Source organism: Sebastes fasciatus, chromosome 1, assembly GCF_043250625.1.
Source record: "Sebastes fasciatus isolate fSebFas1 chromosome 1, fSebFas1.pri, whole genome shotgun sequence".
Classification (NCBI taxonomy): Eukaryota; Metazoa; Chordata; class Actinopteri; order Perciformes; family Sebastidae; genus Sebastes; species Sebastes fasciatus.
This window is the reverse complement of record NC_133795.1, coordinates 23,853,331-23,874,347: the sequence shown is the minus strand read 5'-3', so window position 1 is coordinate 23,874,347 and position 21,017 is coordinate 23,853,331. Positions and strand designations below refer to the sequence as shown.

Sequence of the window (21,017 nt, the reverse complement as noted above, 5' to 3'; positions counted from 1 at the left end):
AAAACAGGAAATTTGACAAGGGGTGTTATTTTGTATAACCTGTAATCTGTAGGTGCAGCTTTCAAATATCAGTGTGCAAATATAGCCTCTCCTTTTTTTTGTGGCACTAAATCTTTTAAACCAGGGAATAAAAATCATATCAAAGTGAGGTGGTTTCAACTTAGCAGGTCATTGCACTCAAAATGATTACAGTGCAGTTGTACGGTGTAGTGTTATATTTTGGCCATTTTCCATTCATATTCTCTATTTCTGCTTCTAGCTGTAAAATGAGAAAGTTTGTGGAAAAACCAAGCACCGCCCACCAGCCGGAGCAAACTTTCTCATTTTTTTTTTTACAGCTAAACAGTACACTACAAGATGTTTCTGAAAACATTTGAGGTGAGAAATAGGCATTACAGTAACAGAATATTGATTCATATTTGATCAGCGTTCCCTAGTTTAACTGTTTTATCAGAGTTCGCGAGTGATTGACATCTGCCGCCGTTGAATGAACAGCCAATAGGAACGCTCTCTCTCTGAAATGACCTGTGATTGGCCAAAATCTAAAAATTGGCCTAAAGCCTGAAAACAGAGCCATGAGGAGGTGCAGAAGTCTAGTTGTCTCTCAGAACACTTGAATTACAATATGCTGAAAGATTATTATGGATTTTTTTGTCCAATGATGCCAAAAACATTCTGCCTACTGCAGGTTTAATCATTTCAATTCTGAAAAAAAAGCTGAAAAGTCAAGTCAGTTAGACTTTTATTTTTTGAAGGTTTCACCGGAAGTTGTGTTTTATTGTGGGTGTTTGGACACTTTTGGACAGCTGCTTGTAACATAACGGTGGTGTCAAGCTACAGGAGGAATTGTCTGGATTTATTGATACGATACTGATCAAAGAGCAGCAGGATGAACAGCGCAGGTAGGAACTGAAACACACAGCAGGACACAACATTACACATGTCACCAAACTGACCGCAACACCATGCAGCTGCTGCTGCAGGGCTCTTCCAGTAACAGGCTGGACCGCAGACATGCACGCCCTGCAAACATAGGGTATTTATACATAACAACAATAAGGTTTGCACACAACTTCAACACGGTTTAAGACGGATTTTAGTTAATTTTAAAATTAAATTTTAGTTTAAATTTTAAATTTAAACTCGGATATAATGAGTCTGAGTGCATTGGGTTTGTGGAGGTGTGGTGTCTGCAAGAAAAAAACTGTGGACTCGCCCATTTGTTGTATACAAATACAGTTTTTGCAAAAAGGAAGCTGCTTTTAAACCGACTAAAGACTTACACAACTACAAATAATATAGGCCTATCTGAATATAATAAACAAAAGTCAGTCTATTTTGAATTAATTTTACTTAAATTTCTTTTTCATTCAGTCCAGATAAATCCTTCATTCAGACTGTAGTATGAGTTTTTTGTTTTTTTAGGGTATTTTTTGATGCATTTTATCAGGCTTACAGGTTTATTGATGGATCCATTGAATTTATCAAAGTCCACTGGATTGAATAGGGCCTATCTTCCTCTGGACAGTTAAAGAAACAATCCCAGTAGGGAGTGACTGTGCATATAGTGCAGTATGAGACTGTATTGAAATAGAGACAAAACAATATGAAGAACACATTTAGTCAAAATAAAACGTAGCTAGAATGTAACGTCATAAAATGAAACAAACTATGGAAAATGTGAATTTGGACACTGTAATAAATTGAAATATAGTGATCTACTCCTTGCCTTCTCTACATCCTCCACTCCTTCCCTACCTCCTCCATTCCTTACTTCCTTCAATCCTTCCCTACCTTCTCCATTCCTTACTTCCTTCACTCCTTCCCTACCTCCTCCACTCCTTCCTTACCGCCTCCACTCCTTCCCTACCTCCTCCACACCTTCCCTACCTCCTCCACTCCTTCCCTTCCTTCTACACTCCTTCTCTACCTCTTCCACTTATTCCCTACCTTCTCCACGCCTCATACTTCCTCCACTCCTTCCCTACTTCCTCCACTCTTTCCCTACCTCCTCTCGCTACCTCCTTCCTCCCTTATCTTCTCTACCTCCTCTTCTCCTTCCACTTCCTCGTCCCCTACTCCACCTTCTCCTACCCTTCTTTACCTGCTCCACCGCTCATTCAAAATACCCTCCTCCCCTTTTGTACTGCGCTCTCACATTCTTTACCTCATTTCCTTTGTTACTTACTCCACTTATTCTTTACCTCCAATTTTCCTTTTCTATCTACTCCTTTTCCTCTTTATCTCCTATTTTCGTTCCTACATCTTTTTTTTCTACCTCCTCCTTGTCTTTTCCTATTTCCTCCATTCCTTATTTACCACATCCACATTTACCGTACAGATACGAGAGAGAAATAAATCCTCTCATCTGACTCTCAGCAATAAAGCAAATAAGTTATTTCCCAAAATGTTGAACTATTCCTTGAAAGGCTTTGCACACCCATGCTCCACCCACACATTGTGAAGTGTTTCCTGTTGTTTATTCCAGCCGTGTATCCACCTCTCAACGCCCCCGCGGCCAACATGTTTGGCAACGTGCCTGGCTACGAAGGCACCGTGGCAGGAGGAGGTAAGAGGAGTCCAACACCACAACTCTTCACATTATATTTATGTTGTTGCAACTTGTTTAAGTTTGTCATTGTTGTTGCAGGAGGTTTCCTGCCCCCTCCTATGCCCATCGAGCCTTCAGCCCCGCCCCAACCCGGGCCTTCACCTGACGAATGGAGGTAAGGCCTGACATCACCTGTCTCACCAGCCAACCACATGATGCTCATAATGAGAAAAAGACTGCGTTCAGTGAGGATATTCTGGTTAAACTCATCATGTGTGTTTGTGTGTGTGTGTGTGTGTGTTGTAGCATCCCCACTCTGTCGGAGGATGTTGCCCGCGAGGCATTCAAGAGCTTTACGTCGTATCAGTGCTGCTGGGGTAAAGGTCCAGTCAACGATGGAGTCATCACCAGCATGGAGCCGTTCAACACCTACAGGGTGACGTGATAGTCACGCTCTTTATGATGTGGTGCTGTTACTGGTGTGTTTGTTACTTAAGGATGCTCCAGTCGTGTTTTGTAGGGCTGGAAACATTTGCACCTGCTGGGATCTGATCTGATCTCTTAAGTTTTTCATTATCCAGATCATATGTTCATACCAGGGGTCTTTCCATGCTCTACATTTAAAGGACTGCATGTGTCCACACAGAGACAGTTTGAAGAGGCCTTTTATCAGTGTCGGACAGTATGACATCACTTCACACCAGTTTATAAACGGTTTAGTTATTTGGCTCTGATGACTCCCACATGACTGCCATGTGACCTCACAGACTCTCATGTGACATTAAAATGCCAAAAAGCCATGATGCTGTGAATATCAAGAACTGATGAAGCCTCTTGATGCCTTTCTTGTGTTTCACATGAGTCATCAGTGATTGTGTGTTGTGCTCTGAGCACTGCCAAAACACAGGTGACGTACACTGCACTGTATTGTGCCCGAGTTTGGGGGATAGTCATGCTCCATGTTTTGGATCTTCTCATATTTCCATGGAGCCAGTTAGTTAGCTGGTGGCTACAACTTGAGTTTTAAAGGTTATGCCAATTAGCTATCTGCTGTTCCTTTTTGTAATGCGCCCATGGATGTACTGACAACCATCACTGGATTACTTTAATAATGAAGAAAACTTAAAGATGTGATGATTCTCAGGTAAGTTCTGAAGTTATGAATAGCGTCCTTTTTCTGCGAGTTCTAATCGGATTTATGGACATTTATTTGGAGATACTGATGCTAATGTAGCTAAGGCACACTGAATCAAAAACAGTAAGATGAAACTCATGACATCTGTAATGAATATTGACCAGACCGCATCTGTCTTCTTCTTCTGATTCAGTTTCCTAAATCTAAACCATCGCTGTAATTATTACTAATTACGTTTTCTATTACTGTTATGTGATTATTGTTTTTACTTTTAATGTTACAATATTGCTGTTATTGTTTCTATTTGTAACACTATTGTCTCTGTCAGCTCAAATGTCGTTAACACTGCTGCACACGTTATGCTTCTTGTTGTGGTGTGTTTTCTGCTCTGTAGTATCGACTGGAGACCTTCACTGAGTCCAGGTCAACTGAGTGGGCCACCAAACCGTATGAAGGTAAACAAACACACAGACGTTTGTGCAACCTGAACCTAATTCTGAGCTTTAAAGGTCCACTAATTGCTTCTTTAATGTTATTTAATTCCAATAAGTGAGAGAGAAAGGCAGGCAGTTTAATTTTCTATCTAGAGAACAGGCAGAAAGGTTGGATTGATGAACAATTTGTGGTGACTTTTCTGGTTGGAAAACAGCTCTCAGTCACATTAAACCAGTTCTCCTCCAGTGATTCAGTATTTCCTTTTCAAAAAATAATAATTTACAAGAATGGTCAAAATCTGTGCAGCAGAGTCTGAGATATTCCCGTTTTTAGTCCCTAGTATGGATCAAAACCTCCCAAAACACTGGGGCCTACATTTCCCATAATGCAGCTGGATAGTGTTTTTTATTAGACCGTCTCAGCCTGTTAAACACCCACGTCTTTCAAACTTCACACCTACTCAGTGCAGGTTTTCTGTTATAAATCGTCCCAAGCTGAGATACCCCTGATGACATCACTATAGCAGCAGGTGTCAGGTGTTTTTTGATTGACAGGTGGGTGTGACGTCTCTCTTGTGTGACTGACAGGTGAACCGGCTGACTTCTACACCCAGACCGCACCCCGGCCCTGGGAGATCCAGGCCACGACTCCAAACCTCTTCACCAATCACACGGAGGAGATCCGCGTGCCCTACACTTCCTCCCTCAAGGTGATTGGTTAACAGACGCTGTCTGTCAAAGACCGTCTTGTTGCTATGGTTACCTGCAGTTTGATTTACCCTCTGATTTACAAACGGTTGACCTGAACTATGTTTGATTTTAAAATACAGCTGACATCCAATCAGAGAGCAGGAGTTTAACGTATGAATATTTGAGGAGTCCTTGAGGAGGTGGGAAAGTCCCAAAGATTCAAGGGTTCACTGAGAAGGTTTTACAGGCCTTCTTGAAGAGCTTACAGGGGTCCTTGAAAAGGTCCCTGGGGTGTTCCAGGGGTCCTGGAAGATGTTGCAGTGGCCTTAAAGAGGTCCCAGGGACCATTGGTGGTTTCAGAGGTCCTTGAAGAGGCTCCTGGGGTCTTTTGAGAGGGTTTGAGAGGTTTTATGTAGAGGTTCTAAAGACTCCCGACTTTTGGTGCTTTCCAACGGGGTCGTGTTTACCGTGTTCACGAGAAGAGTCCATATGAACACCCCCCTCTTGTGGTATGCACGACCTCGTAAGTGGAAAGTTTCTGAAAGCTCCGAGTTCACAAATTGTGACGTGTTTGTTGACGTTGTCAGAAATGGCAGAGGCCATGGAAGTAAATTTTTCGGTCCATAATAAGTGAATATCTATGTAGTTTTAGTCGTATATTGTGATTCTTCGTAATTGTATAATATGTCTGAGGAAAATGTTGATATTCCCAATGGTCTCATCATTTTCCTCTGTCATCGTGTCTTTGCATTTACTGTATTATGTTACCCGTTTGCTAGCTTGCTAAATTGTTTGCCTCTGTGGCTTCTAGTAACGTTAATATTGCCGTTGCTTAGCAGCGGTGTTCTCACGACTTAACCACTTGAACGCCAAGCATATCGGGTACACGACTTCCCATGTTGTAAACGCGAGCTCATGAGTTTTGTTTGAAGGCACTAAAAGTTTACTGCTAACGTCAGTACTGTTGCTATGGTTACCTTCAGATTTAGAACATGAGTCAAACTGTTGACCTCAACATGTATGTATGTATTTTAACTGATGGCTGACAGCCAATCAGAGAGCAGCATTCTGATGTGGAGCATTCCGTCAGCTTCAGCGTGTCAGTGTAACTCCAACATACACTAAAGTTATTTTTAACTTGTGTGTGTTTAGGAGTGCGACAGCTGCCATGGCTCGGGGACGAAGCCGTGTGAGGAGTGCCATGGAGATGGACATGTAAGAAGACTGTCAATCAGTCAATTAATAATCAATCAGTAATAATAAGCTTCATAATAATTGTAGTTTACAGATAAAATCAGTCAGAATTAATTGAATGTGGATTTACAATAAACTCCATGTTACTAATCCTGTGTGTGTGTGTGTGTTTTTCTGTATAGAAACCGTGCTGGGTGTGCAACGGCTCTGGGACGAAGATGGATGAGAACTGCAGTCGCTGTGATGGTACAGGCAAAGAAAGGTCCTGAAGGGGGGTCGGGGAGTCCTGGGTTGTGTCTGAAATGTCAATCAATAATAATTGCACCCGAGATGTGATTTCATGCTGCACATGGAGGGGGTAGTTTTCAAATACGCAGTGCTTACTTTTAATAGGTTGAAAGACAGAAAAATTGCCATACAACAATAACTTCATTTGGACAGAAACATAAAGCTCCCTAAAGTTTCTATTAAAGGAATGGTTAAATCATTGGCTCTCTGGGAGAAAGGAAGGAAATCAATGTAACAAGTGATCCATTATTTGAAAAATGTTCAGCCACATATGAAGTTAATGAACTAGAAAAAGAAAAACAGGAGTGCCGCCCTTTAAATTACACTGTACAGTCAGTACACTTGGATCAGATTACAGAAGAATGAGAAACATGTGTCATGTCTGACTATGTATGTGTATGTGTGTGTGTGTGTAGGTGTACCGAATGTAATGGGCAGGCAACGAAGCAGTGTGAAACCTGTAAAGGAAAACGACAACTTCTGGCGTACATCAAGCTCAAAGTGGAGTGGTAAGTAGGCTACTGATACTGCAACTGTTACAGGGTTCATGAACAGGTTCCTGGAGTCCTGGATGAGATTTTTAGCGGTCCTTGAGGAGCTTCTAAGGGGCCTTAAAGAGGTCCAAGGGGTCATTGATGATGTTCCATAGGGTTTCCTGGAGTCACTGGGAAGGTTAAAATGGTCCTTGAGGAAGTTGTAGAAGAGTTTCTAGGGGTGCTTGAGGAGGTTCCCTGAGACACTGAAGATGTTGCAGTGGTCCTGGGAGAGATTTCAGTGGTCTTTCAGTTGATGGAGTCTTAAAGAGATCCAAGGGCTTGTTTGTTCCAGAGGTCCTTAATGAAGGACAAAGGAGAGGGGTGGCGGAACAGAAAGCCCGATCACCCTTGTTGCTGAGCTTAGTCCTGGGGAGGAGGACAGACAGACCGCCACCATGACCCGTGCTGCGGGCTTTCTGGAGGTAACAATAGCCAGGGGGACAGGTCTCATTCAGAACAGAAAAAAACATCTGGTTGATGCCAGGTTTTCCGTAAGGCACATCACGTCTAAACACTTATCCAGAATGTGGTCATGTATGAGGCATGTATAATGATGTGCCACTGTGACCTTGCAGGGTTTCCAGGAGGCAATAGGGAGGTTCATATGGTTCTTGATGAAGTTATAGAGAGCATTAAAACGTTTCCAGGGGTCTTTGAGGGGTTCCAAAGAGGAGAGAGGAGATTCGCTGAGACCTTGGAGATGTTATAGTGGTACGTGAGGAGGTTATATTGGGTGTGGTGGAATTTCTGATACACAAGTTAACTCAATAGGAAGGAAGAGGCCTCACAACTCTGCCCTTCCTCCCTGGTGCTCAGTGTTTTACCATTATCATGTTTTGACTTACTCGGTTCCTCTGGCATCTCTGACCCAGGTTGCCCAAGCGACTGGCTCTATGGTCCCTACTACAGACACAGTTGTACAGATAACGGCGGCTCCCCTAGACAGGACTCCAACCCAATAATGTCAACAGAGGGACACTCTGAGAAACACTCTGACCCAACCAATGAGAGAGGAATTAATAGAAAATCCCATCACATTGAGCCTTGGTGGTTCCAGGGCTCCTTGGGGAGGTTCCCTGAGTCCTTGATGTTCCACGGGTCCTGAAAGATCTTCCAGTGGTCCTTAAAGGAGGTTCCAGGGGTCTTTTAGGAGTTTCCATGCGCCCTTAAAGGGACTATTTGTAACTTTGTACGCGCATAAATGTAGCGGGTCGTCACACATGCGCGTTCGCATATGCGCGCTCGCGTGTGGCTGGAGCCTCGTCTCCGCTGCATGCTCTCCTTCACTCAGAATGCGCGCGCGTCCTCGCTGTCTCGCTCCACCTCTAGACGTGAACGCGCGCTCACTCCACACTGCAGAAGAGTTTAGCTCTGAGAATATCTAGTGAATGTACAGGGGACGTTTGTGCAGAAATAAATGCTGCAGCTCCTCCAGACCAACAGAGGTTTTCCGTGTCTTGTGAAGTGACGAAGCTCTACAGAGATTTATGTTGTCTTCTCGTTACCGACCGGGTGCCGGTGTCTCCTCTGCTCTCTCCGGCTGCGGGCGGAGAGAGCAGAGGAGACATGCTGCAGAGCCCAGCTGCATCAGCCTGCACTTAGGCAGGAAAAGCCAACACTAGGATCAGATCTAAATCATGTTCATGGAGAGACCTTCGTCTGGTCAGCTAACATTACTGCCAAGCAGCTGAAATATAGTGATATTGTGGTTTTAGCTGACGTGTGTCGCCTCACTGTTTTGAGTGATGCTCGTTCAGGTATATTTAGAGCGAGCAAGCGCGAGCCCGACGCTGACTTTCGTTGATTTCACGGCCACAGGTGTCGCTGTTAAGAAGCATTTCTGAAAGTTACAAATAGTCCCTTTAAATAGGTCCAATTGATGAGGTTCCAGAGGTCCTTGAGATGTCCCCTGGTTCCTTGAAGATTTTTCAGTTGTCCTGAAAAACATTCTCGAGAAAACTGCAAACGGCAACGCCACATGCCAAGCAGCCCGTTCTGAACAGGCATGTTCTGAACAGGCACTGCACTAGTTTCTTACAAAGTGGGTTTTTCAGCTCCAAAGCTACATTTAGCAAGATCTTTTTCAAGAAAGTCCATGACATGAACTTGGACATCTTGGTGAGTTGGTATGGATCGACCCATAGTGGCTTTAATGTAGTTTAATATTAAAGGATTTGTCGATATCTAGTGGAGTGGTTGCAGATTGCAACCAAGTACCTCTCCACTCACTCTTCCTTTTCCAAGATGAGGGTAATGTGAGCCGCAGAGTGCAAAACCGTTGTAACGTCGTTCGCCTCGCTCAGAGGCCATCCTTACCATAATAACACTACTTTAGGAGCAACAGAAGTCAGACAACTGCTGGCGGTACCACGGTTTTGTACTCTGTGGTTCACGTTTCCACAGTTCCACCAGCGTGTCGGAGAACTAGGGTGGCCTTCAGGTTATGTAAAAACGTGAAAGACTCTCTAGAGCCAGTGTTTGGTTTGTCTGTTCTGGGCTTCTGTAACATGGCGGAGCAACATGGTGGACTCTGTGAAGAGGACCCGCTCCCTATGTAGATATAAACGGCTCATTCTCAGCTAACGAAAACACAATGATTCTTAGTTTCAGGTGATTATACACTAATGAAAACATAGTCATGAATATTATATTCCATGTCTGCTGATAGATCCCCCGAAATGTTACACACTGTTCCTTTACATGGATTTGGTGAGCAGTGGCGTTGTCTTGGATCACACTTTGGTGACCTCTGGTGGTGTAAAGCTAAACCTGCACCACGTGAATTCAAATTCATACAAATACACACTGTACACTATTTCCAACTAAAAAACCCTAATGAAATGATGTATGTGTGTATATTATTCTATGTGTGTATGTTTATATGTGTATATATGTGTGTATTCGTGTTTAGGACTAACAATGTGGAGGACGACGTGGTGCAGCAGAACTCTGGCCTAAAGGTTGATGATCTTCGTTCAGTGACTGGGAAGGAGCTGTTCAAGAACAACCAATACCTGGTACACACTGAACCACACACACACGCACACACACATTATAAAACTGCATTAATTAAATAAAAGCTCTCAGGGTTTACTGCATTAGAAAGCGGTGGTGGTAAACACTGCTCATCTTGTTATCAATATACACTCAGTGGCCACTTTATTAGGTACACCTGTACAATCTAGTAGGCTACAATCCTGTCATAAAGTTAACTTTTATGATGCCTATAATGTTCAGTTTTTTTTCACTGTCATAGAGGTGTTAGTTAAATGATATGTTTAGCACTGAGGTCATGGATAGTGGTTAGGGCTGTCCTCGACTTTAAAGGATGTCGCTAATGTTATTTGTCTGTCTCCTCTCAGCTCTACCCGCTGCTCGGGTTCCCAAACCAGGCCATCTCTGAGGCCTCTGAGCGTCTGGTCAGAGACCACCAAAGCAAGTATGCCCAGACCTCCAGGATCCTGCAGCAGGTAGGCCAGCAGACAGCTGCATGACTGACAGATTCAAGAGAAACTCAAAGATGAAAAGACAAGATAGGTGTCACTGTCGCTACCATTGAGGACCACTCTTTTTTTTTAGTCGTTGTTGTAAATGAAAGCGATTTTTGTAGCCTAAATAATATAATTTTTATTGCTCATGCAGGTATCAAGTCATTCATAATCTATCTCAGATGCTGTGAGTGCACAGGAAGGTTGAAAGAGATGACCATTATTTATTCAGGGAAGTTTCACTGAGAGGAAGCCTCTCTTTTGAAACTTCCTCTCCTGATCACATTTGCACATTTACACACATTAAGACCTGGAAGCTGCCCAGTACAACCACAGTCTGATGTGAGCAGCTCCACTGGAGCATATGGGGTTAAAAGGGAACTACGCCCACTTTCAAAATTCCTAAATGTTATTCCTATGGTCTAAGACTGTCCAAAAAATAGTTAACATGAACAATTCTCTCCCAAATCCCAAATGGCGTCAGTTGGAATGTAAGATAACATGCAAGGTAACATTTCTTTCTCTCTCTCTCTCTCTCTCTCAGAGGCAGACGGTCGAGTTGATCCCCATCACTAAAGTCAACTACAAGTGGAAAGGCGACTCTCACGTCTACTTCGTCTACGGCAACGAGAACCAAGTCAGCGCTGACAATTACCCTGCAACCTGCTGCTGTGTCATCCAGTAGACACACACACACACACACACACACACACACACACACACACACACACACACACACAAACTGTCCCAAACAGTTATTCTGTTTCTTTTTTAATACTATCTCCTCCCTCCAGGACAGCTTTTAACCATCCACTGCACACATTAAGAGTTTTCCACAAAAATCGTCCAATTAGATGGAGAGTGGTTCCCACCGGGTTCCCACAAGTGGTCGGGTCCCACTTTTGCAGATGTTAAGCATGTTAAATGTACTTAAACGGACACACATTTGTTTGTGATAAAGAATTAATTTTGAATATTGTCTGAAATTAATACAAAACTGAAACTTCAGTATGTAATATTTCACTCAAAAAGAAAGGGAAGGTATGGTGTAACTTTCTCAGTACTGGCATCAAGTATTTGTCTCCACATTAACGAAACAATCCTGGAGGGACTCGATTTATCTGCTGTTTTTCCAAAACTGTCCGCTCAGTTCTGACTCTACCTCCTGTTAGGACACCGTGATGCTCCACCAGGTGTCCTGATGAGAGAAAATAATAGACATTCTTGTCATTTATCCTTCATATCAAGAATTACATTTAATCTAGATAAACTTTTAATCTTTCACATTTAGAACTAGATTGTAGGTATCCAAATTTAAGATTGAAAAAATGTTATGGTTAAACCGGCCTGCTGTATGTATCCTATTATTGTCTCTGTGTGGACACCTGTGTTGAACATCATGTCTCTGACAACATGACCACTTACCAAAGATATGTTTTCTGTTACAAAACACTTTTACTGAACACGCATTATGCCAGTATGTGCCATTTAATGTCCTCAATATTGCATGGAAAATGTCCAAAACATTATGTTTTGAGGACGAGCAGGAGTGTTCAGCCCTGAAGGCAGAAACATATAAAATTGATGATAAGTAAATAGTCAATGAGAAATAGTAAATAAAAATAAATATGGAGATATGAGATTTTCATCTGACAGAGGTTAATATATGATATGTGATAATTCTTTGTGTGTGTATTGTAATCAGATGATGGAGTGAATGCTGCTCTGTATGGGGAACAAAGACACAGTTTATAGAGCAGCAATAGAATCTGGTTCACGTGGTTTAACCTGGTTCTTCTATCTGTGGTTTAATATGACATGAAGCTGGAAACCACTTTAATGATTAAACTGTAGAGATCAGAGGTTTCACCACAAACGGATCAAGATTTTTATGACTCTGGTAACAAAAGCAGATCACTTTTGTTTTTCTAAAGGTCTGGTCACACCAGAAAGTGTCGAAGCGAATTTAATTCGCATGTCTTCACTGAATATTTGTGTTTAGAAGCTTTGTGCACATAGACTGTATATGTAGATGGACGACGCATCTCCACTTCCTCCCACTGTACAAAAGTGAAGCCAAGATATCCCGGATACGGATGCTGACATCTGGAGATTTTGACGTCATTTGGAGCCAGAGTCTGCACAGTAGTAATCGGGGGGTGGAGCCGCGGAATCAAGGTCCCGCCCACACACCTGCCCGAGCCGAGTATGGCCGCAGCTTGTTAGCGTGAACTACCTAGCTGCTATGTTAGCACCACGCTAGCTGTTTGGCTAGAAAGACACAACAACTAACCATAATATGTCTATAACCACATTTATGATCAAATTGACTCATGTTCCATTACACAGACTGGTGACGGTTATGGAAAGTTGCAGTTACATCTCCGCCTTGTACAATTCTCGAGCCTCTGGCTGCGACGACTTCACTCAGAGAAGATGTCAATCACAGCTGTCAATCATGACGTCTCACCCCCTTTTTAGAGCATCAAATAACTCATTAAAACCAAACTTGAACACTTGAACATACATCAGCGTGATAAGAACTACCTAAAATGACAGAAACCATCTTTGGGAAAATTGTATTTGACGTGTACTTTGACTTTTTAGTTTGGCCCTTGTCCTATCCACTAACATGGAGGAGGTGGGATTTATGACCTTTACTGCAGCCAGCCACCAGGGGGCGATCAGGATGTTTTGGCTTCACTTTTGGGGAGCTGCCATGTCGTCCATCTTTATATACAGTCTATGGTTGTGTGCTATGGTCAGCGCTCTGCAAGTGGTGTCACTGTCAATGAGGGCTGGCAGGTTGGGAGTGGGGAAACTAGTTATTTTAGATGGTTAAATAGCAGTTGGTGCAGTACAGGAGGACGGGTTTAATGATGCCTCAAGCAAGAGGTGGGGTTTGACTGAGAGAGAGGATGTCTCTGGTGTGGTGATCTGCTTGGTGTACAGGCAGAATGAAAATATTACCATGATTTTCCGGTATAGAAACATACATATCTCAGTGTGTTCTGTGTATAATCTACCTGATGTTTGTCACATTCAGCTGTATGATGATAAAAAACAAACCTCACCAAAGTGTTAAAACAGTATTCCTTAATGTCATACCTCTGTTTTATAAAGAAGAAAATACATCATCACGTCATCATAACATTATGATAAATGTGAAGCTTTGCTAAGTGTTTCCTGTCCTGCATTAAGTCCATTAAAGCCTCTGCGACTGCTTCTCTGTCGCTTTGACTCTAAGCCAGCTAACAGTCTGCAGCGCTGAAAGGCATTCTGGGTAGGGGACTTTACTGCTTCGACAGCTGGAATATTCCTGCAGCAACCAGAAACTGGTGTCCAGTGAAAACCTTGCATCTCCAATGTTGGTGATTATTTTTACACCTTGCAATGAGCTAAGATCATAGAGCCTCCTCAAAAGTCTTTAAAGCTCTTCGGTGCTTAAACAAGGTGATTTTTGTTAGATCTTGAAAGGATTTGGAGATGCACGTTTTCCACTTGACAACAGCGGTCAGGTAAAGCGCAGTGTAATGTAAAAGTAGATTACAGCCTTATTTACAGCCTTAAGTCACAGAAATGAATGTGGAGAAGAAATACAATTAGACATCTGTCAAGGTCACACGACTTAAAGGTGCAGTGTGTAGGATTTGGCGGCATCTAGCGGTGAGGTTGCAGATTGCAGCCAATTGAAACTTCTGCCGTGTGCCGAGTGTGTAGGAGAACTGTGGTGGCTGACGCAAAAATGTGAAAACAAAACCAAAGAAAACATACTTGATAATATATTCCATTTCTGCCAATAGATCCCCATAAATGCTACACACTGTTCCTTTAAAGGGCTTTATCAGATTTTTTGTGTTTCCTGTGTTGGTCATCTTGAAGCTGCTGGCTTCAAGATAAAACAAACATCTGAAACAACACAACATAAAACCAGACTAAAGCTATTTCCACATGAAGTCTAACACCAAGCAAGCAATTAAATATTAAACACGTCATTAAGATAACCCGTGCACAGCAGTGCTTCTCTCCCGGGTGCCAGCTGGTGCGCAATAAACCAAAAGAAATCACACACGCACGCCAGGATGTCATTAAATATGTTCCGTTTAATGACGTTATGAGATCAAAGGCGAGATAACAGCATGAGTTTGACTTTGTTTCTGTGCAACATTTATGCTCATGACTTAACGCACGCACCTCCCGAAGCCTGAACATCGCATTGTGCAGCCCTGCGCATGAAATGAGCAAGACTGGTTGATGCATCTTCTGAATGGGCTTATACATAACCACAACTTTGTCATAGCGACTGATTAAAATCCCCTCATGGTCTACGTGGACCAGAATATACAAGTTAATTCAACACAAATGCAGCGGTGAAATGTCTGAATGTATCAGAGTTACTGCTCTTGTCCTCTAGAATAACAGAAAGGTTATTGATGAAAATAGTTTTTTTATTTTGACGAAATTTCAGAAATTTGCTAAAAATATTCATTTTATTTTAGTTTTTGCCAGTTAGTTTAGAGCATAACTGGTGTCATGTTTACGGCTAACTTTAACTCTCCAGTTTCAGCTGATGTCAACATTAAATGTCAGGACAAAAATAAACAGATGTGTCCCTTTAAACTGTCCTCCTGCAGTAGAGCTGAGCTCCTGTAGAGGGCGCTCTGTGTTTGACTCAGGCTCTGCTGCCGCCTGCTGTCTGCCTTCAGTACACGTTTATCTGTGACAAACAGGATGAAGCCACTTCAGGTTCTACTGTTAATGTATATATGGCCATATATCAGTTCATAAATATGACATATTCCTTCCATTCTGCATTTCATGATATCCATGCTGCTTATTGTTTATCTTTTGGGGTTTTATTTAAGTTTAATTTTTTCTATCGTCAACAAAAGAAAAACACTTTTCAGCAGTTAACTGTTAATTCTTGAATTTCAGAACGTTCTTGAACACGACGTTAACGCGCCTTTGCTGTTTATTGTCTCAAACTAAAGTGATGCTGCTTGAATGTGACGAACCTTTAATTGAGTGTAACGCCCTTTTATCTGTGATGTAAATGCCTTAAAACAATGCTGTAATTATCAACCATCTCTGCTACTAACTTGATGGACCTGATGATGTTATTACTCTGTTATAGTACTCACAAATACTCTGTTGCTATAGATCATTAATCGTATGTTACCGTTCAAGCTGAAAATAAACTCTGAGACTCACCTGCTTCTGTCACATCACATCTGTTTACAACTACACATGTGAAACAGTATAAGTTATCAGACAAGTCAAAAATATAACACAGTAATATATTATATAATATAATATAATATAATATAATATAATATATAATATAGTATATATAATACAGTACATTAACAAATAATATTGAGATTATTGATTCAAGTGAGAAATAAATTTTACTTTTTCTTTAACCTCCATTCAGACTTTTTTTTTTTTTTTAAATTATACCTGTTTTATGTATTATAGCTGTTTTTTTTGTAATGCACATTTACTGGATATTGTGCACATTAATTTGTAATGTGTGACAGATTTATTTGTCTGTCTGTGTGGTTTGTGTTTATTGTTGTAACAATGTTAGTGCCCTGTGCTGCCCTCTTGGCCAGGTCGCTCTTGAAAAAGAGATTTTAATCTCAATAAGACTTTTACCTGGTTAAATAAAGGATATAGATGGTTAGATTTTTAGTTAGATTTGTTCCCTTTACCACCATTCATTTGATGAAATAGTTAATACTTATTTTAACTTTTTTAATTTATTTATCTTTCACTATATTTTTGCTGTTTTTTAACCCCTTCATTTTCCTATCTGTGAACTTCCAAGTAGCGTTAGCTTGCTAATTTTGTAAGTGTTAGTTTACCTGCGAACATATTTAGTGGAAGAGATTATACAGCGATGCTACAACAGAATACAGTACTGTATTTGGTCGATTAACATCAGGTGTACTGGCTGCTGTGTGACGAAATACGTCTTTTTACAGGATGGATGTCCAATTAATATAAGGAACAATTTATCCATATCTAATTTATCTCAGCTTTTATGTTATTTTTTTGCTATTGTTGTTATATTTTGAAATACATATGGTATATACTGTATGTGACATATGTTATATTGGTGAGAGACATATACTCACACATATATACTGAATATGTACTTAACACATACGGCCGTGGAGCACAGACTGTGGTTAGAATATTATGTGAACGAAAGAAGATAAGATATGGAGAGATACTGAATGTAAACAGAAATCTGAACTGTTAATGACTGAAGGATAAGAGAGAGTTCACCCCGATCTGAACTTTCTCAGAAAGCTGAAAAAAACGTTCAGATTGTCGACATGTGAGGCTCAAGGTAGAAGCTTCAGATATCTGCTTCCGGTGAAAGAGGAGATAAACCTTTTTTTAAAAATAGAATAGATAACAATTTTCTCAAGGGGAAATTGTAAGCCGGAGTTTATTATGTTAGAATATTTCTAGGTACTTGAAGTTGTCTGCAGTTTCAACAGGTTGACTATTGATTATGATGGGAAGGTCATGTTTATACACAGTGTGGAGGGTCACAGAAAACCTATATTTGTTGTGATCAGCTACCTGTGGAAAGCCCACTCTAAGCCAATGTGCATAAATTCATTTTCAGAAATTACCAATATTTACATTTTCATATAGGTTATTCTGTATTTTTCAATAACAGAGATGTAATTTTAACAATTTTTAATGACATAATTGAACTCTTTCATGTAAAAACCTTATCAGACACAAATTATTATTAAAAATGATCCAACCGAAGAGACAAGCCCAGTGGTGACAACTCTTTTCCAATGGCAGTAGCGAACAGCACTCACTCCAAAAGTCCCTATATCTAGAGAGAAAGTTGCCAAGTCGGCAACACTGACAGTCCGTCCCTTCAGGCCTCCAAAGCCACTCTAATTATCATTACGAACATCAAATTAACGTAAACAGCGAACGTGGCTATTGTTAGTACTCACAGCTGTCAATCTAGCAGCTTGTGGAAGATTCTGGTGACGAGCAATGAGAGAGAGCACGAAGGTAGACAGGCAGGTAGCTCGTCCAATCATCACATTCGGGCTGAATGAGATGATTGGACGGGTTTATTACAGTCTTGTGACAGCCACAGATACCAGTTTTTTTTTTTTTTTTGGTCAGAGCATTTGATTTATTGATTATATATGAACAAAGAATGTTTCTAATATCTTTACCGACCCTACCTTTAATATTTTTATTGACATCTGTATATATTTCTTTCTCTATATTTTGTAGCTCATAGGTTTCATTTCTCAGTACTGTTAACATCATTTTATCTGTAAAGCATTTTATTTAGTTATTTATGCATGTGAGATGTATTAATGTGGTTTAGGGTTGCAATAGAGCCCTGTTTGCTTTTGTGTGTTTTTAGTGCTATTTTAAATTGATTGGTTCGTTGTTGTTTATGTTTTTATTGTCAGATCTCAACTGAAGTAAAAGCAGAAATACTATAGTATAATATTCCATTACAAGTAAAAGTCCTGAATTCAAAATGTTACTTAGCACAGAAGTAGCCTACTATCAGCAAAATGTGCTTAAAGAATGAAAAGTAAAAGTACTCATTATGCAGAATGGCTCCTGTCACCGTTATGTTATTATAGAACATTATACTATTCTGGTTCTCGTCTCTCGTGCGTCTCTGTTATCTCTTCTGTTCCTGTCTCTGTGCGGTCTGACATTCTGCTGATGTCACTATCAGATCAACTCTGAGATGTCCTTTCCGTCTGCAGCCCATCCCAGAATGCACTGCAGCAACAGTGTGTTAGAGATAAAACTACATTACAGTCCACTTCTCTTTATTTCCTGCTAAAATTGATGGTAGCCTGTGTTGTATTTCCTCCCTCTCGCTGTTAGAGGAGCGTATGAGTCTGTCTCACTTCCTGTGTCATGTACTGTCAGATAAGGAAGACACGTGTCTCTGCTGGTCTCTGCGGTTTTTAACGTGTTCACATTTGTCGGGTAAATAACTCCACCCTGCACCTCACAGGAAACACCAACATGTGCGACAGATACAGGTGGAGAGGATGACGTCCACCGATCACTGATGTGATTCACTCACATAATCTTCTGTATTTAGGATTTTAAATATAAAGAAAGTTGATCTGCATGGATAAATATTAAATTTTTACTTTCCTTTTAAAGTTTTTGCCTTTAATTTGACAGTTGACAATAAAGACAGACAGGAAATGTGTGATATTGTGTCAGAGCTCAGCAGCTATGGACTGTGATATTACGTTTTTGGGGAAGTTTACACTGCTGCAACCCCAGCCTTTCTCAAGACTGCGTTACTTACCAAACACATAGTTCTCATCCTCAAAGGCTTTTCTAATGTTGATGGTGAACAGGTAATGTGAAATAAATCATGTTCCTCTGTGTCCTCCGGTGCCTCTAATGGTATCTGCAAGATTACACAGACCGGAGGAAAACAACCACTCAGAGCTGAACTGGAGCCTTGCCGTCTCTGAGCAGCTGTCAATCACTCTCAAACTCCGATCAAACGGTCAAACTAGGATTCAATATTAATCAATATTCTGTTAATATAATGCCTATTTCTCACCTTAATGTTTTCAGAATCATCTTGTAGTGTACTGTTTAGCTGTAAAATGAGAAAGTTTGGGACCTGGCAGCCATGTTGAGATCTGTTGAGGAAATACCAAGCACCGCCCACCAGCCGGAGCAAACGTTCTCATTTTACAGCTAAATAGTACATTACAAGATGTTTCTGAAAACATTTTAGGTGAGAAATAAGCATTATAGTAACAGAATATTATTTCATATTGATTGATCAGAGCTGTCTAGTTTGACTGTTTGATCAGTTTGCGAGTTAGCTCGTTCCAGATGAACTGCGCCTCGCCTGGAAAGTAGACGAGATCAGGCGGCAGCAACAAGGGGTGGTGACAAAAAGCTGCAGTCAAGTTGGACAGTTTCCAGCCGTTTCGAACAGCCTTCGTGGAATTTCAGTCACAGAAAAAGTTACTTTCTGTTAGTTATGATCTGTAGGCCAGTTGTAGTTTTCAGACCACGTTGGGATTTATCTATATTTGTTTGTAAATATATGTGGAAATGTGCATGTGTCTGGCATTGGATTCTATCCTTTATTATTTTTATGTTCACCTCGTAAAGCACATTGTAATGAGCACTCGTTTTAATAAGTGTTATATATACATAACCTTCATTATTATAATAATTATTATTATCAACCATACAAGATATGTTTGTTAACAGATGAAACCTTCATTGCACAACACGAGATGAATACAATCTAGTGTTAAATATTACAATTACACAGAAAGTTGTGACTTTCTACAACACGTGGTGTTTGCTGTAAAAAAAAAAGAGCCAATCAGCTCTTTGATCAGGCACGAGCCAGGCGTTTCCCATAATGCCCTGGGACTTGCAGTCGGTGGAGAGCAACTGCGGCGCCTGGCTCTAAAAACTGCGGCCTCCTCGATCTCGTGAGGTTATCGCTGCCCACATGTGCATGACGTCAGAGCAAGTCGGCATCAAGTCGGACACAAATCTAACTGGCATGCATTGCGCGGGCGATGGCCGGTGAGCAATTCTGCGCTGGCCTGGCTCATCTCGAACGGGCTTAGTGATTGACAGCTGCCACCGTTGAATGAACAGCCAATAGGAACGCTCTCTCTCTGAAATGACCTGTGATTGGCCAAAGTCTCCCGTCACGGGCTAGATTTTTTAAAGCCTGAAAACAGAGCCATGAGGAGGAGCAGAAGTGAATTACAATATGCTGAAAGATTATTATGGAATTTTTACCCAAAGATACCAAAAATATTCTGCCTACTGCCACTTTAAAGGGACTGTTTGTAACTTTTTACACGTATAAATCTACCGGGTCGGTTTCCCATGCGCGCTCACATATGCACGCTCGCGTGTGGCTACGCTGTTCAGACTCCCTGTGGACACGTACCATCAGACTCCAACGCAAACCACACGGAAGCACCAAAACCGCAAAGTTATATCTAGTGAAGCCCGTCTTGCAAAACAGTGTTGGCCGTGGTCGGGGGACGCGGGGGAGACCGTAGCTTTGGTCTCCAGGACCGGAGTCTCTGCTGTATGCTGCTCCTCTGCTCCTCTGCCTGCCTGCCTTCACTCACACACCGCACTCGTTCTCGTTCCACCTCACGTTCATGCGCGCTCACTACACACTGCAGAAGAGTTAGTTTAGCTCTGAGAATATCTAGTGAATGTACAGTGGACGTTTGTGCAGAAATAAATGCTGTAGCTCCTCCAGACCAACAGAGGTTTCCCGTGTCTTGTGAAGTGACGGGGCTCTGCAGCGAGAAACGTTATCGTCTCCGACCGGGTGTCGGTGTCTCCCTCCGGCTGCGGTCGGAGACGATAACGTTTCTCTTCCTGCTTCAGCCTCCTGAAGCAGGACAAGCCAACACTAGAATCAGCAGTGATTCATGAAGAGACCTTTGTCTGGTCAGCTAACATTACTGCCAAGCAGGTGAACTATAGAGTGATATTGTGGTTTTAGCTGACGTGTCGCCTCACTGTTTTGACCGATGCTTCTTCCCTGTTTCTTCTTCTTCTTTTTTTTTTTGAGGCTTTCACACAATGTTGCGAAACCCGCAACACATTTCCACAGAAGCCACACACCAATAGAGAAACACTTCCTCCCCCCTGGTG

At 41.5% G+C, this 21,017-nt stretch overlaps 1 protein-coding gene across 1 annotated transcript; it reads left to right on the top strand.

The window, feature by feature from the left end:
* Nucleotides 1-647: 647 nt before the first annotated feature.
* Nucleotides 648-15,526, top strand: LOC141769632 (protein SSUH2 homolog). The gene is made up of 12 exons (XM_074638881.1): nucleotides 648-902; nucleotides 2,489-2,569; nucleotides 2,651-2,726; nucleotides 2,858-2,987; nucleotides 4,081-4,141; nucleotides 4,709-4,830; nucleotides 5,963-6,025; nucleotides 6,187-6,266; nucleotides 6,709-6,801; nucleotides 9,740-9,845; nucleotides 10,191-10,298; nucleotides 10,861-15,526. Exons 1-12 carry the CDS (start codon nucleotides 890-892, stop codon nucleotides 10,999-11,001), a joined length of 1,074 nt encoding a protein of 357 aa, XP_074494982.1. The 5' UTR covers nucleotides 648-889; the 3' UTR covers nucleotides 11,002-15,526.
* The last annotated feature ends 5,491 nt before the right edge of the window (nucleotides 15,527-21,017 follow it).